At 38.5% G+C, this 18,305-nt stretch overlaps 1 protein-coding gene and 1 long non-coding RNA gene across 2 annotated transcripts in view; one reads left to right on the top strand and one right to left on the bottom strand.

Moving 5' to 3' along the window:
* The window catches only part of anos1b (anosmin 1b), a 49,952-nt gene that overhangs the window by 1,166 nt on the left and 30,481 nt on the right, over nt 1-18,305 (bottom strand). Inside the window, exons 5-14 of the mRNA XM_062424088.1 lie at nt 16,262-16,446; nt 13,989-14,118; nt 10,667-10,760; nt 9,887-10,124; nt 5,780-5,918; nt 3,890-4,135; nt 2,877-2,971; nt 1,673-1,835; nt 1,019-1,251; nt 158-301 (exon numbers count right to left, since the gene is read on the bottom strand). Coding sequence (XP_062280072.1) covers nt 161-301; nt 1,019-1,251; nt 1,673-1,835; nt 2,877-2,971; nt 3,890-4,135; nt 5,780-5,918; nt 9,887-10,124; nt 10,667-10,760; nt 13,989-14,118; nt 16,262-16,446 — 1,664 coding nt within the window. The 3' untranslated portion in view covers nt 158-160. The remainder of the gene's footprint in view (nt 1-157; nt 302-1,018; nt 1,252-1,672; nt 1,836-2,876; nt 2,972-3,889; nt 4,136-5,779; nt 5,919-9,886; nt 10,125-10,666; nt 10,761-13,988; nt 14,119-16,261; nt 16,447-18,305) is intronic.
* LOC133984651 (uncharacterized) lies at nt 2,114-7,582 on the top strand. Its single transcript, XR_009925425.1, has 3 exons — nt 2,114-2,229; nt 6,830-6,920; nt 7,028-7,582. It is a non-coding gene; the product is annotated as an uncharacterized LOC133984651 (long non-coding RNA).

Below are 18,305 nucleotides of genomic sequence, written 5' to 3'. Positions count from 1 at the left end.
ATTGGCATGATTAAGCGGGCAGAAGATGAAGTGTTATCTATTCATGGCAACATATTCTCAAAACATTCAGGAATGTAAGATATTTTATAAAGCAACAGAATAAAAGTGTGACTATTGCATTTTAATAGACTGTGTGCTGGTGAAGGTGCAATGATACCTCTCACTGTGTGGAATCAATCACTGGGGTGTGAATGGTCTTTGAGACTGCAGCACCATTGCTGCCCCCTGCTGTTAACACCTGGAGCTGCAGCTGGTAAACACTGTCACCCTGGAGACCCTGAACTACCACCGACCGCTGAGACTGAGGAGTGAGAAACAAGATTAATGCAGATGTACGCACACCCACACACACACGCACACACTATTTCCTCTACACAAGTCTTTCAATGAGGAAAAAACTAAAATAACTATATATGTTACAGGATAATGAAAATTATTCTGTATTTTTCTTATTGCCAGCAAATCCCATGAAAAGACTAAAACCAACAACGCTTTAGTCTCACTGTGGCACTCAACCACAAGCCCAGTGTTTGTAATGCAAATCTTTAAAAATGTGTTACAAATATGTATAGTGTCATTTTCAAAAGAGGCAAAATAATTTCTTTAGCACTGTAGTTTTTAGCAGGTATTATTCAAACAGTGTCATTCACACATTTGGTGCTCTATTTTCAGCAACAACACAGTGTATGTGTGATTGACTCAATATAAACTACAGTTCCCATGTTCATGATAACAAAGGAATATGTCACCCAGAACAACAATGTCACTCACTGGTATGTTTTTAAACGTTTTTGGTTAATCATGAAGCTCTGTGCCACACAGGATTAAGGTCAATTCATTGTTCATGAAAATTGTTGACAAGAAAAATATAGCAATTCACCTTGTCTACTGTAGGTAAATGCTGTTTCATGATGTTTCTTTATTTTACAACTTTTACTCAACTTTTGTGAAATGACGGAACTTCATACACAAATACTGGATAATGCTGCAACTGTTTAGACCTCTCTTTCTGTCTCACCGGTGCGATTGTCTGTGTCTGAGAGATAAGAGTGTCGTCTTGGCCTTCCGTTGCCATGTTAACCCCTGACTGCATCGTCCAGGTGAATTGGAACCCCTCAACAGCTGCCGGGTCCAGTGCATGATGGGACATCCTCCAGCGAAATGTGGTGAGCAGGGTGCCGTTCACTTGTTTGAAATCTGTGGTCAGCCGTTCTGGACGCAGTACCACCTTTCTGCCTGCCAGGAGGCGCTCTGACACAAACAAAATGCACAGAACATTTCCCTCACTTACGGAACACGTTTCTAAATTATTTCTCAGGAGGTTTAATAATGACTTTATCCTAAAATAATCACACTAATAAACTGAAGAAAATCCCATAATAAGGGTTAAGTCAGTGATTAGCCATAAAACACAATTATGTGAAGGCAACCATCAACTGCGTTTAATTGGTTGGCTGTATGCATAAAAACATTTGTTTGAGAAACCTTGAAGACTAGTGAATATTGTGATACAATATATAAAGTTTCAGTGTATGTGTAGTTCTGTGTTTGCTGTGTTATGTTCCAAAGAGAAGACGAGACAAATGGAAAAAAACTACTTCTTAATGAAGGATTTAAGGGTTTACAGGATTAAAGCAGGTCAGTAGAGTGTGTTTCATGTAGTTCCTCTTACCCTCAGTGTTGCAGGGCAAAGCTTTGCCTCCTCTGACTGTGATGGAGGAGCAAGTCGGGGTCGTAACCCAGGCAACGGCCTCTGATCCTGGGTCAGTCTGTAATGCCACAGTGACCCGGTACTTACAGGCAAAGAGCAGGCCTGTGATGGTGTGATGGGTACCCTGGAGGAAGAAAATATAGTCAGGTTAAGGATAAAAACCGTGATTAAAGAGACAGTATAGTGTAAACTGCACACAGCTGCTTGTTAAATTTGACCTATTACAAGGTCCCTTAAAATATACACATTACCACTATTTTTGTTTGGGAATCTGTCACATATAAGCAGCTTGTTAGCTCCATGTTGAAATAAACACCAGTTTAAAGCTGTACTTGGCAGCTTTGCAGGTTGGCAGCTTCAAATGGTGAGAGATGGCGTAACTGTTCGAAGAGCCTGAACTTCAGTGAACAGACATCATGTTCTTTGACCTCAACAAATTGCACAAAGTACATTGATATTTATCAACTCAGTAGGCCTGTGATCACTTTAGACAACACGTCACCAGTCGAACAACAGTGGTGAGTTCAGTTTTCTCTTAAAAAGTGCAGTTTCAAAGGGAATACGGGATTAATGTTGATTTAAAAAAAATTTTTTTTCACTTTAATGGTTAGTGGTCATTACTGGATGTTTCCACTGTTTATTTTCCTATCAATCATTTTTCAGTCGAACTTTGACATATACAGCAGTTATCGGTGTATTATGCACACTTGTATAGTCTGTTTAGATGACATTGCCATTTTGTTTACACGTTTACAAGCTCAAGAAGACAATCCACAAACACTTCAGCTTGGTACAAACTCTGGTGTTGGCTTGTGTAATTGCTGGTTGAGAGAGACAGTAGTTTATATGAAGGTTAGACTGATTGTCTCTTTTGAAAAAAAAGCCAAGTTTAACTGACAAATACAGGCACAGAAATCTGGAATATTTCAGACAATGATTTGACAGATTTATGATATGTCACAGAGACGGGGAGAGATGATGGCAGAGAGACAAAGTTATACACAGACAGAGGATGAGAGCATTCCAGACTGGTCTGAGTTATGGTGATGAAATCTGATCTCCAATATAAACAGAGACACAATGATAACATTCACAGAGTAACAAAACACCTGTACACTATTTCACGAACACGCTGACACATAAAATACACCCAGGGTAGACATACCTGCACAGTTGTTGTTCTCTCTGTGCTTGTAATATTAGTGCTGCAGGTATGTGGACGCCACCGCAAAATGTATGGACCCGGGTGTCTCTGTCTGGCTGTAATACAACAAAACAAAAGAAATCAGACACACAGTGCAAAAGTAGAAATGTGCAATGGCGTAATTTTAGTCCTCATTTTTCAAGATCCTGTTTATGTCCTCTCCCTTTTGTACTTGAGATTGATTTTCTTTCAAAAATCTCTGAACATTGTCCTCTGACTGTCCAGCTGCCAACATCTACACAAGAGAGGAGTTCATAAAAAAGTTAATACATTCATCTGAGCACCCTTCAATTACTACCATGTGCTCAGAACAATACGCTAAAGGAGTAGCAGTGAGTAGTGCTTCAAGGAGTTTTTATCCTCCGAGGCTACAGTCTGCCTATCTTATTGCTGCAGGTTGTTGGGGCTGTATGCAAACAAATAAACACATCCACCCTCTCTGCATTACATCCATCAATTTTCTTGCGGGGAGCTGGAGCTAATCTCAGCTGACATTGGGGCGAGAAGCGGGATACACCCTGGACAGGTCACCAGTCAATCACAGGGCAAACATCCAGTATAGAGACAGACAACCATTCACACTCACATTCACACCTACAGACAATTTAGAGTCACCAATTAACCTAACCTGCATATTATTAGTCTGAGAGAGGAACGCCAAGAGTACCAAGAGAACCCATGCAAACTCCTCTCAGCATTATTTCAGGTTAAAAAACTGTTAATATTCTCCTAAAATATGCTAGAGTTGAGCATAAATAAATCAGTAAAGCACAGTGCTCTTTGTAGATAAAGAAAGACTCACAATCAGGGCAAGTGGAACATGTACCTTTTCACTTTTCATGTACTTATCTACCTGCTGGAGTCAGATGAAGCCAAGGTTGTTTCTGTAGTCCGATATAATATACAGTGTGACACTGGGCTTTATGTCAGTGTGTTGTTAATTTGTTACAGTAAGTGTTTCCAAATCAACTCACCATGGTGAGACCACTTCCAGAACACCTTGACCTGCAGCTGATCATTATGGTAATGAGGGGCAGCAACCTCCAGGCGTAGGTCACCAGGGGTGACGGGGTTAAGGGGGGATTCAGGTTGAGGGAGAGAAGATGAAAGTGGGAGGTCTGAGGAAGAAGGAGAGGAAGATGAGAGGGAAGGAGATGAGGGAAGGGATGATGAAGATGATGAGGAGGAAGAAGAGGGGAGCTCATTGGAGAAGTCTTCTCCTTTGGTGGAGTTGGATTGAGAGGAGAGGAGAAAAATAATAAATGTTAAAATATGGAGTTTGGCTGATTTGAAGGCATTTCTTTGGAATGAAAACAAACAGGACAGTATGAAATAAAAATAATGTGAATGTCAAAGCTTATGAATAATAAACATTGTTTCATCCACACAAATTCCCTTTTATGTGGTCAGAAAATGTTCATTCTACAAACCCACAAAAAAAAAGTTGGGATGCAGGAGTAATATTCACTGGTTTTTGAATTACTAAACAACCATTTTGCACTTAATAAGTAGCCTTTATGCAGTAGCTGTTCTGAAAAATGTCAACTTCACAAGAATACATCATATGACTCACTTGATATATGTTATACAGCACGTGGAATTCATAAATGTTATATATTATGCCAGGAAAACCATAAAGTGGTGATGAGAGTGCAGCTGGTAGCTAGCTTTCCCATTTATTTAATTTACTCAGGAACACTAATTGCCTTTATCTGGCCTAACTGACCCTCATTAGCACTGAGAGAAACCAGACTAATACTGTACATGGATTGTGTCAAAAATGAATACTTCAAAATTATAAATGGTAATATGTTCCATATAACATTATTGGTATGTGGTTTGATAATTGAGCTGCAGCTGGCTATAATCCTCTGTTGGACTGACCGACAGGTCACCTATAAATACCTCTGTTGCCTGGACAACACTTAACATCACCGCTTTCCACTAAACAGTCAGTGTGTTTAAAAAGTGCAGCTGTAGTTAGACAGAATATGCTGACATTCAGCAAACGCACCAACTCTGAACTAACAGGAAAATCATTAACTCGATAATGTATGGCTCTGTTAACAAATGGGTGCCGTGGGCCACATAAACGGTATTTATTAATGGCATGGCAAGTTAATAAAATGTTCAGAAATATGGACGAGAGTTTATGTTTAGGATTGAGTTCCTCAGTTGCTACAGAAGGTGGCATGGCTGTTTGGTTGAATCACAGCAACACAAACGGTGCATCTACAGTTCAAACTACTTGGCAAGAAGCTTCTTACTTTTATTTATTGTTATTACTATTTGTATTCCTACAAGACAAAACTGTACACTACACCTATTGGACGTTTTGTGCTTCTTCCTGAAAGTTAAATATTTCCAGCCAACTTTTCAGTACTGCACATACACCATCTATACATGTCATGTACCTAAAAACATTATGCTAATCCAGAGTGTTGACAGAGATTGCTTTCAGGAAATGGTGGAAACAGTGGATATGTACAATATAAAACCTCAATATTTCACCCAAAATTGAAGGTGTACTGCAGACTGAAGCCAAGCATACTCAGATACTTCATCCATGACAAATTTCCCCTAGGGGACAATAAAGTATATTCTATTCTATTCTATTCTATGTATTAAACTAACTCATCACACTAAAGCATGTTAATAGTTAACTGAGATTAATAATAAATAATTACTAACCCAGCCCTCAATTGCTTTACTGTTAAATCAGAATCAACTCAATTTGTGAGACATATATACAGTGATAAACATTGTCATTGTCAAATAAATATAAAAATAAATAAATATACTATGGTGTAAATGTTAGGTCATACCACCGAGCCCTATGAAGGAGATGTTTGTTTTTCGTTTACCTGTATGAGTGACTGTAGTGAAAACAATTTGGGCTCTGGGACTCTTCAGTCTCTTCTGACCCCAGTAGGCCACTGTCTGGACAGACAGGAAGTAAGAAGTAGCGGGCAGCAAACCCTGCAGCCACAGCTCACACTGCGCCTATAACATCATTTACAAAATGGGATGGATTAGACCATAAATAAACAGTTTGTTTTAGCCTTTCAGGCCTGCAGTCCTTGGATTCTTCTCAGTCTGTAATTCACTGGTTAGAATCTGACTGATGTCTCATTGAAATTGTAGAAAATATCTATATAATATATAAGTCATTTTGATGAGCTTGTGTCTAAAATTCCTTACATTCAATCACTTTAGACTGTCAGTCTAAAGCAGGCAGTATATAAAAAAAACCTGTTATATAATCTGTGATAGAAACCACATTGCCACTATAGCCACCACCATCATTATCATAATCATCGTTCTCACTGCCACCATAATCCTCATCATCATCATCCTGAGAGGCGTACTGTATGTGGCGTGCCTTGTGACTGACAGTCAAGACCTGTTCCACATTAGCCTGCTGCTTGACTGACAGCTAATTAACAGGCTCTTAGTCAATCAGCTCTGTCTGTCTGTGTGGATCCGAGCTAGTCACAACAAAGAGATGCTTGGATGATAACAAGTCTGTGTGTGTGCCTGTGTGTGAGTGTGTGTGCGTGCGTGTGTGCATGCGTGTGTGTGTGTGTGTGTGTGTGTGTCTCTATATGTATGTATACTTGTGACAGAATGAGACAAAAGTTAAAAGCAGTTTCTTGACCTACAGACAAAATGGGGTTGAAGTGTTTCCATTGCGCTCAAGATAGACAAAACATATGGTCTGTACAGCTGTACACGCGCGCATGTGTGTGGGGGTAATTGTGACACACAGGGAGAAAAGCCTGGATTTCTATTTTAGTGCATAATGTCAGAGGACATTATATGTAAGAAACTGATGTATATGTAAAAGCGCTGATTCAGCAGACGTTTTTCCATGTTTGAATACTTCCTCTAATTTCCCCTTTTACTTTTTACAGGTTTAATGCTACAACCCTCCAGTCCTGCATAAATTCCTGACTGACACAATTTTTTGTTATATAGAAATCGAGGGAATGTATCATCTTAATGGTGAGCAATAAAATATACCGAATTTTCCGAATTCACCATTTTAACAGTGCAACTATGCTCTTCTGCTTCCTACCTGTTGTGATGCTACTGTCTCTGTGTGTGCATAGATGCAGCTGCAAGTAGGGAACACTATTTAGGGGGCCTCATTTAAATTCCAGGCCTTCCAGCCAAGCAGAACAGAGGACCAGACTACAGATAAATGGCTCCACCAGGCTCAGTCTGGGATCGCCATCACTACTTAGGATAGCTAGGACCATATGAGTGCGCTTGCATTAAAACCTTGAAGCTCTGATGTTTATGTTTTTAATCTTTTCTCTTTTCTTGAAGTAAATATTCACATCATTCTTCAGCAGTTAAGTGGGTCTTAAGTGGAGGGATCCTGTGCAAAGAGTACTTTCATCAAAACGTTTTGTTTTTTTCTAAATGTTGAACAAATTTGAAGGAAAATGTTCAGTCAATACATGGGAAATCATAACTGCTGCATTGAAGCTGTAATATGTGTTGTTTGATGTGATTATGGGTATTTTGGTTGCTTGGTTGCTTTTTTTAACATCATAATCACACCTATAATCATAATAGCAAGATCCACCCTCTTAATTGTCACTGCTGCATTAACTATAATTTCAAGCATACACTATGAAAGAAGAAGTTTCTTTGTGAATTGAGCAAACAATGAGAGAGCAATGACTCACTCTATCACTGTAAAATAACGTCATATCCCATAATTCGCTTGGTATCATGTTTCTCACCACATAAGCATGTTAAGTTGGAAGATATAGTTCTGATTCAACATAAAATATCCACCATATAACACTGGTTTCACACAGGTCTTATGCTTTACAGCTGTGATAACTGATACACTCACTCACAAATGCCCTTGTTCCCTGATGCTTTGATTTGACTTAAACATATTATCCAAATGCAGGAGAGCCACGGAGCCTGTTGTCAATCAATCTATGTGGCTAAGTTGTCATGTTATTCCAGTGCTGTGAAGCCTACATGTTGTCATAGCACTCTAACAAAGTTATGTCCCATGAAGATAATGGTATGTCTGAGCACAATATTGCATTTTCAGATTCACAAGGAACATATGCACAGAATGTCTGCAAAAGACCTCAGAAATGAGCGAGCGTGCCAAACAATGATTTCCGGGTGAATATGTCAAAACCAGATTGAAAATAGTTAACATGTGAACTTAAACATATAAAGTTATAAGTTAATGTAAAATACATGTACATACGATCAGCATGCAACTCCATAAAACCACTTCTCGAAAACTGCAACCATAATAACCATAACATCATGTTTAATCAACTTTAGTGGCCATCACCTCATTATATTTTGCTCATTATATAAATCCACATCCTGAATTTAAGATGCCATAGTCCCACTTAGTATTCCCATTTCCTATTTGTATGAATTTTTATTGGCCACAGGTGTTTCAGTTGTGTATTCTCTAATCTGAATTAATTGCAGTAACTTAAGGTCTAATATTAAGAATATATACTTAAAAGAGTGCTAAATGTGAGCATAATAGATTACAATGGTATGTGCTGTTTCTTGTTTACCTGTGTAATGCTGTGTATGAGCAAATTAAATCAGTTATTTCAGTTTGAACCACCACTTGCACACAGTAGCTGTTTACAGGACCTGTTCTCTTTGAGCACTGCAGAGGCCTGTAAAATCATTGCAGTAATCACAACCAGGGTACAAATAGGAATGTGTGTGTGTGTGTGTGTGTGTGTGTGTGTGTGTGTGTGTGTGTGTGTGTGCGTGTGTGGTTCATGGGTTTAAAAGACTAGTAAAATCTCTCAGGTGCAGCTACAGATCAGTGGTGTATGTTGCGTTTGCATTCTTGTATTTCAACCTTTGTAAGGACCAATGTGATTTTTTACCTACAGACTGAGGAGTTTCATTCAAAATTCTAAAATGGTTGCTTTAGGGTTAAAGGACAGGCTCACATTTTTTTAAACTGTCTCAAAACAGGTGTAAAACTAATTAAGCAGATATGGTGGATATCTAAACACTTACAATCTTTTTAGTAAAAAAAAATTCCTCTTTTGTCTCAGTGTTTTCCTATTTAGCTCAACAACAAACAAATAACAAAATGGGAATTTCACAGTAAAAAGATATCGACTTGATTTGACAAATTTGGACAACTAATGCCACTTTCAAATACATTTTTGTAAACTAGGGCTGGTGCAAACGGAACGAATGATTACATAAAAAAAAAAACATGTCAGTGTTCATTTGGGCACCTGACTGTTTTAAGACAGACTTGAAAAACTGTGAACCTATCCTTTAAGACTTTGTTTAGGGTAAATATAAAAAAGGTTTAGGTTGAAACTCATTCAGACCAATGTCATCAAACCCGCTTCTGGGGTCTTTACAACCCTCCTCATGAGTTAAGTTGGATGTGGCCAGCACTGGCATTGCTATCAGGAATGGTAAAATATAAAAATATAATTTAATTGACTTTGCATAGAGAGAGACAGAGAGAGAGATAGAAAGTGACTGTAAGTTATTTTAAGAAGGAGATGTGAAATTGAGATGGTAATTATTCAGAGTACAGTTTAATTCTCTGGTTTAGCAGTGAAATAAAGGAAACAACTTTGCAGACTGGAGCCTCAGCTAACAGTGACAAACAGATTGACAACTGTCTCAAATGAGTGGGTCAAATATGGGACAAGCATACGTTGAGTAGACTTGCACCACGTGTACATCTTCTGTCTCAAATAGTTATTAAAGTTAGGGAGAGGGTTGGGTTATCAGATTTGCAGGTCCTAAGAGGTATAGTAAGTACAAATGTGTGAGTGTGTGTATGCAAGCCTTTAAACAATGTGTAAAGACTGTATTAAAATTTAGATGTGAATGAGATACTTTTATTAATTGAGATTATTATTATGCACGTGTCCATCACTTTATTATGTGTTTAGTGTAAATAAATGAACAGAAAGTCTTCTTACCCCCTGAGTCACTCTGCTGTTGCTCTCCTTTTTACCCTGTTCTGGTGTGTGTGTAAGCCGTGTGTGCATGTTGTTGTGCATTGTATGTGTATGTGCATGCAGTGAATGTGTGCTTTTGTGTGCTGTGTGTGTATGTCGAGATATCCAAGTGACTCTGTAGTTATGGACTGGCAGGTCACCCTCCCTGGGAGGTTCCCAGCGTATTAAGACTGTCACAGTGACCTCATTTCCCCTTGACCTATGAAAAGAAAGCACAAAGTCAAACATCACAGCATGAATGTCAACAAATTCATATTAATGAACTAGAAAGTGCAGTATTTCCTTCCTTGTACGCCCACTGAGTGGCTGTAAAATTGATGCTCCACTTGTCTGTCACCTGTTTTCAGTGTTAAATCTCTTATTTACTGTATATGAGTACAGCAGGGGCTCAGACATTTTCATCATCATGTTCTATGTAAGCTACAATTTCTGTGCCCGCATCTATTATTAAAGATTTCATTGGAATATTGTTGCTGATCCAAGATGTGGGCTGAACTTAATATGACCTTGTTTTCCATTACTGCACAAACAGAAAAGATGCTGTAATATATGATTGAACAAGGATGAACTGTAATGTGTATGCAGCTAAGCAATCACACAGGCACTGACTATCCACCTGATCACAATTTACGACTGATTGTCCACAACGGCAGCCTGCCGAGTTGAAACGATGCATAGCAACTACCCAGCAAGGAAAAACACAAACAGGTTTATTGAATTATCTTTCATCTATTTAGATACCTGTCTGTGAGCTGGGACCCTGGTTGTGAACCCGTCCAGTCCAGAGTCTGGTTGCTCACTCTGATATTTATTGGAGGTTCTGGAAGGGAGGGATCTGCAGCGAGATGAACAGAGAAACAAATGATCATCAAAATAACATCATCATCATAAGGATACATTTTCATTAGAACTGTTTCAGATGACCGAGAATATCAGATTTGTTGTTGGTCATCATGTCAGATAGTGACAGGATTGACAATTCAAGACAAATATTGTGATGTAAAGTGTGAATATAAATTAAGCTAAAGGTCCGTACTGCATAGTAATAAACAAGATACAATAGTGCCAAACATTGTCACAACTTCACCCTCTGTTCTACAGAAACAAAATCAGATAATTTAATGCAGCTGCTTGTTGTTGAGGTCTTCACAGGGCTCTTTTAAACCCGTCAGTCAAAGAAAAGTCAACTTATAAGTACATTCGTCTAATTGATTACATTAGTGTTATACTTAACATTAGTCAACAATATTCAGATGTAATTCCAGAATTATATAGTAAAGAGCAAAAAGAAAGTGTGTGCACATCCTGTACTATATATTCATAACTCATATGCAGGAAAATAAATTAAATGAAGGAAAAGGTTGAGTGTTCGCACACTGGATTATAGATCCAAAGTCTTCTTATTATGAACTGAAAAATACAAAGTTTGGAACCTCTCAGGTCTTCACCAAGCAAAAGATTTTCTGAACATGTACATGCAGCACTCTAGATTTTTATAGTATTTCTACTGTCTCTTGTAAGCTTATGCAGTACGGTCATAGTTGTACATGTGACACAATAATAAAACCTTAATTCATCAATCTATTCATTCAATGTGACAGTTGTGACATTCAAAAGTGGTGTCATATTTATTGGTTAATTACATCAAAATTACAAAATTGGCCAAGCGAAAATAGTACAGATGTCGAGATGCATAGCATATCAACTAGACGGCAGCCTATAGTTAATTACTTTTGTTGTTTTGCCAACTCACAAAATTAAAATTAATTAGCTCCAGCTGAATAAACAGTTGTCATTATAGCCAATGGTTAAACTTTCACTTGCAACAGCTTGTTAAGATGCTGTTAACTTTAAATTTGGCTGTAACTTCCGATTAAAATTACTTCCCTTGTCATATAAAAAACTGCAATCTTGATCTCAAATAAAAACACTTAATCATTTGGTCCTATGTGGTGAAGAGGGACTGGTGCTGAGATCCCTATTCTTACAAAGCAGAGGACGTCCACCAGCTTTATTAAATTGTCTAATAACTCAGTGTTTAATGTGCTGCAGCGGAGCAAAATACAAAAGCCATTTGAGGGGAAAAGGATAATTTCCGCTTGGTCTCAGTCAGGTCCACTCAGCCAATTAGATTTACAGCATCAAAGGTGAGTGATACTGGAGAAGTCTGAAGCCTACCTTTTCAGTAGCTACCACAACAAAGACCAAAGACGACCACCACTAGTCACTGTTTGCCTCCCAGATGAAATCCTGGGGTCATCGCTCTTTCAACACTGGCTCTGTATCTCATTAGAGCCTCATATCCCAATGCTGTATTTGATTAAAACTACAAAATGTATCTGATTAGAACTACATCCCCCATGGCAGGCCTCCCACAGGCCCCGGGCTGTGCTTGGCTGCTCCAGATGCAGAGATCAAAGTTATAGCAAAATATTAGGGCTGGAAGACCTGGCCTGTTTGTGTGTGCATGTATATGCATTTAATATGTTTTTGGAACAAGCAGTGTGTCTCTTTGGGCCAACAGTAATTGCCTGATCAGAACCAAAACATACCTTCTTCTCTGAGGGCTTTTTCTCTCTGTTTCTCCCTCAATCAGCTGGATTTCACTCCACTGTTTCATAAAATGAAGACATTAAGATGAGTTTTCTCATCCAGACATTTTCTCGTAATTACTGCTGGCAGGTCCTTCACAACACTTACATCTAAATGAACGGGAAAGAGATCTTCAAACTCAGATTTTCTCTCTGGTTAACACCAGGTCACAGTGGAGGAACCTCAACCATCTTGACATCTGCCAGCTTCCTGATTTGTGACCCTTGACCTACAGCCCCTGACTAATCAGACTAATGAACTGGAAACACAAGACTCTGACTCTGATCAGATGGTATTTGGAATGTCTAAGTGTGTGTCTTTAACCTTTAGCCCAGGCCCTTAAAATATATACAAGAGCGCACACACACACACACACACACACCAACACACACACACACACACACACACACACACACACACACACACGTCATGTCTTAAAGGATAGTTCAACCTTTTGGGAAATACGCTTATTTGCTTTCTTGCAGAGAGTTAGATGAGAAGATTGATACCATCTGAGAGTGGTATCAATCTTCTCATCTGAGTCTCAGCAAGAAAACAAACAGGTATATTTCCCAAAATGCAAAGTAACGCACCATGAGCTGCCAGGGACGTTTCATGAAGAATTCCACCATTTGCTCTTTTGATGCAGAGGTGGAAAATGGTATCTCAGACACCTCTTCATAATCTCCCCAAAGTGTTCAACTGATAAAGAACCATTTTCCAAAGTTCGGTCCAACCTGAAGTCATTATTCACGTACAAACATGCTCCAGCCAATCCTGGCAGGGGATTCATATCACTAGCCAATCCTGGCTAAACACCAATATGATCTAAGTCTGCTAAGCATTAAAGCTAGGACCTCCTACTGTGTTTGTGTGTGTGTGTGTGTGTGTGTGTGTGTGTGTGTGTGTGTTAGTGTGTGTGTGTGTGTGTGTGTGTGTGTGTGTGTGTGTGTGTGTGTGTGTGTGTGTGTGTGTGTGTGTGTGTGTGTGCGTGCGCCTTTCTGTCTTACTCTCACTTTCACTCTGTCTCACTGACCCACGAGGGACTTCATTCTGGCACAAAACCAACTGAGTGAGTATATAAGTGTGTGTCTGTACACTATATGTGAATGTGTGCGCATGCAGTTGTGTGTATTTTCTGTTTCCTGTCTGTGTTTTATGAACTGTCTGATGGTTTGCCTGCTGTGTGTACCTTATCCATCAACTCTGAGTGAAAAAGAGAGAAAGAACAGGGAAGGAGAGAAAGGGAAATTTTCCCGGGTTTTTGACTTTTCCTCAGAGAGGTGTAATATCTCTCTTAAAATGACACAAATGGAACGCAGGAATCAGTGTTTTGCTTAGTGTCTCATGACAGAATATCAAAATTCACAGATAGGTTATGGAAACAGGAGGAATCATCACTCTCTCTGTGACATACATAACAGCTCTCTGAAGAAAATGAGAGTATGTGTTTATAGCATGTTAGTAGTACCTTTGCTGGAGATGTAGTGTTTGCTGGGTGTGGTAAAGCCTCTGCTGCCGTGGCTGTTGATGGCTGCTACTCTGAACTGGTACCAACGTTGAGGTCTCAGATCTGACAGAACCACATCTTCAGAGAGGGTCTAAAAAGTACAATTACGTCACATGTATTAATAACAAACCAGGTGGATGACAGAAAAATACTTTATATGAAAGGCTTTGAGCATTGAGAGTGTCATTAACTTCTTTTATCTAACAGATAAAACAATATATGACAGGTTTCATTCCTTTTTGTGGACAATTATTAAATGATGGCATATGTTTTAATGATATGTCCAATTTTACATAACTCACCAAGTTAAACTGCTGTGTTTTTGACATCTCATAGCACAATGGAGCAGTATTTTATTAGTGGGCCCCTGTTTTGTTTGCAATGTGCACGCACACATGGACGCATATGTGAACATGGGTGATATGATACGCTGTCCCACCATTTGTTTCATGGTATTGCTCTCCTCTACAGGTGGCTATAAAGTGTCAAAAAACACAGCAAGGCACCAACACAGGCAGAGAGGAATACTGCAACCCAGTAAATGGCTGTAAACAATACAGGATTTACAACCTATTGTGCAAATGTTTTACAAGGAAGGAAACACATTAAACACATTCATAGTTCCCAAGGATGTACACAATGAATTTTGGTGAGTAACAGCGAATGTAAAGATAACTTTGGTTTGTTTGCAAAAAAACTCCACAGGGAACCTTTAAATATTAAGTCTGAAGAAAAACAAAGCTCCAGCAACACTTGTAGTATAGGAGAACTTTAGACCAACGTGTTTCGGCTTGCGGCCTTCATCAGGAACCAACGCAAGCCGAAACGCGTTGGTCTAAATAATCCTATACTACAAGTGTTGCTGGAGTTTGATTTTTCTTCAGACTTTTTCCCCTTCTCCATGCACTTTGGAAGTAGGTGAAGTTGTGCCAGAAAACTCCACAATGTTTCTACAACCTTTGAATATTAAACATTTACGTTAATTTGATCCTTGGGTGAGAAAAAAGTCAAAACTTTTTTGCAGAATATGTTTTAAAATCTCAGAAATGCAAATTAATTAACACTTTCTTTTTCTCCAAAAGGCACATTAATGCTCAATAGTTAACATTATACCAAGACCTATATGCTTTTAATACTGAAATCGCTGTTACTATGATTTTATTACCGTTATTGTAAACAGAAACAGACTTCACAGTCCAAACCCACTCTGGTCATATATCCTGTCATATCTCATAAATCCATAATTTATTTCCTTGAAAAAGGATGACAGCCTTGTGTACTTTTAGACATATGAGTTTCACAAGTTAACGAGTTGGAAAGTCAAATGAACACAGTTAGATTGGAATTCCATCTGATAATAGTGAAATTAAATGATTTGCCCAAATTATGGTTAAACTTGCTTAAGATTCACATGTTTTGTCTCCCCGACAGTGCAAATGTAATCACTGCTTAAAATCCACTCATCCACAATCACACACACACACACAGACACACACACTCACAGACACGAGCTGCCATCTATTTAAGTCCATAATGAGCGTTCAGTCATTCAGAGTCAGTCGGTGGAACGACTGTGGCTGCCTGTGGTTCCTTTTTAAGCTCTGCTTATTTACCTAACCTCACACAGGCACATACACGTGGACGTACAGTGCACACACACACACTCACTCATGCACACACATACACACTCATACAGTTTACCCTGGCAGAATGGGAGGCTGGCTGGGGTGGAGAGGTTTAGACAGCAAGGCAGCAGACTGATGAGGTGGAAACAGAGTCTAACATCCATCTCCATAGTTGAGAAGTTTCATCATTCGAGGCAAATTGGAGAGTTATGAGGTAAAGATATGTTACAAACTTTGTGGCGTTGTTCCACTGTTAAAGTCACAGGGAACGATTTTTATAACTTTGATTACTACTGTCAAAGTTTCTGATTCAACAGAATAAACTATGTTGTAATATATCTGGGTTAGGGTTAAACCAACATCTCTACAGCTGATATCCCTTAATTATTTTGCAGAAAGTGTGACATAAAGGGACGATATCTCTTCACATGTGAGAAAATGATTCACAGAACAATCAAAAATTAATAAACATATTTTTTTAATGGAGTAACACCTTATATCAACTTCTTAGTCAATAAGAAGCATCTCCTTTATGATCTCAGTATCTTAAATCTACAAATTCTCAATGAAAGACCCAGGGTGAAAGGTGAGAGGCTGTATGTTAGTTACCATGGCAACGGTGGCCCAAGGAGAGGCATGATCTTCACTGGGGTGAATGCCTATGTTCCAGCGGGACTGGAGCATGTAAATGACTGGCTCCACGCTGACATTGAACTTTGACACCCACACCACCTTCACATGACCCTCCAAATCTTCCACGAAGCTCATCTCTCTACGAGGCTTCAGAGGAACACCTGCAAGAGAAAAAAAAAAGTGATGGTACTTAAAAGCTATTTTAACAATGGGTGGGATAGACGGCATGTGGAGAAGCCTTCAAACTTATATGACGTTTAAAACACCTTTATATCCATAAAATTGAATTATACATATGATCTACTGGCTTCACCAACAGAAAGAAAAAAGACAGAAACTAAAGGGGACTGATGTGTATATCAATGAACACCTCACCAAGAACACAGACTTCGCCAGGAAAGCACACATATTAAGAAAACAAAATAAGATCCAGGCAACTTGGAACGCAAATAGCAAAGTATTCATTAATTTGAACGGATCGACAAAGTTCTCATTATCAGACATATCAACAAACTGGATAAGTTTGATGATTGAATATCCTGCGGAGACTAATGGATCATGGTTGAAGGATTATTCCATGTACTATCTCTATTGCTGACGGATAATTTGAAAATAACCACACAAATGATCTTATTCCCTATTACTTTCCATGATTTCTTTTAAACTGCTGAATGTCACCATATTTTGTTACAAATCATGAAATTCAACATGTTAACATCTCCAACAAAGGGCCTTATGATGTAACATCTGAACATCTGTCAGAAATAAGGTCCATGAACTGAAATATCTTACTCAGCATAAAACCATCCACATCTTGGCAGTGTCTGAGACCCACTTGGATGTTACCATCCAGAATATACATAAATAAACATACATACAAATAGTTTTCCTGCAACACTTTGTGCTGAGTTCATGCCAAATAACTTATGGGCTAGCGTACATTGTCTTCACTTAAAGCCAATCTTGATAGGCTGTTGTTACAGACCTCCTGGAACTGATACTCACTCAATATTTGAATGACTTATGTAAGCTGACAGAGTTGCAGATGTGAAATTTTCTTACTAGGGAACATGAATATCAACTGGCTTGCAAGTCAATATTCAATAAAAAAGAAAATGGTATCATTGGAATGTATCACAGATGATTTCTCAACCGACCAGAGTCTTTACTAACAGTACTGGCTGTACATCTGCTACATGCATTGACCACATTTACATAAATGCTCCTAAGCGCAGCACTAAACCGGTCTCTCTGCTTGTAGGGTTCAGTGACCATAACATGATATCAACTACCAGGAAAACCAAAATCCCTAAATGTGCTGTTAAAGTTACACATACAAGAACATGCAAGAAATTAACCTCTGAATGTTTTTTGGAAGATGTCAGAAATATAAGCTGGGTTGATGCATATGCTAGTCAGGACCCAGAGGCTTCTTTACATATTTTTATGAGGATTGTTTACCAATATGCTCCCATGAAGTGTACTGCCAAATCCAGATCAACTCTTGATCTGAGTCTTTGAGTGAGTCTTTAAAATATGTCATGAAGAAGAGAGATGAAGCCAAATCTACAAAGTCAAGTTCTGTGGAAGACAGAATATTGACAAAATATTCAATCAATTGTGACACAACAAAATAAAAATAAAAATAAAAAATATATATAAAATAAACAGTTTCAGGGGATGCTTGGTGAATGGAAATGAATAAATATTACATTATTTATTACATTAGTTATCAAAAGGAGATCACATAGAATAGCTTAAATTTGATTTGGAGATAGTTCAGAGATACAGTAGTTTTGGGGAATTTTACTGTTTCTCCCACTTTCTCAGAGTCAGAAACAAATAAATGCTTACAGTCAGACATATTTTATGTATTTGGTCTAGTTTGAAGTATGTCAAACATCAATATCAAACTATCTTGGCTCAGTTGTTGACTGTCAATGGGATCAAATAACAGAATCATGATCCCAAAGGCATCCAAGAATTGAGCAAAACTAAGCAAGTAAACTAAAGGGGGATG

The sequence above is a fragment of the Scomber scombrus genome, chromosome 8 (assembly GCF_963691925.1).
Source record: "Scomber scombrus chromosome 8, fScoSco1.1, whole genome shotgun sequence".
Classification (NCBI taxonomy): Eukaryota; Metazoa; Chordata; class Actinopteri; order Scombriformes; family Scombridae; genus Scomber; species Scomber scombrus.
This window is presented reverse-complemented; position numbering and strand designations above follow the sequence as displayed.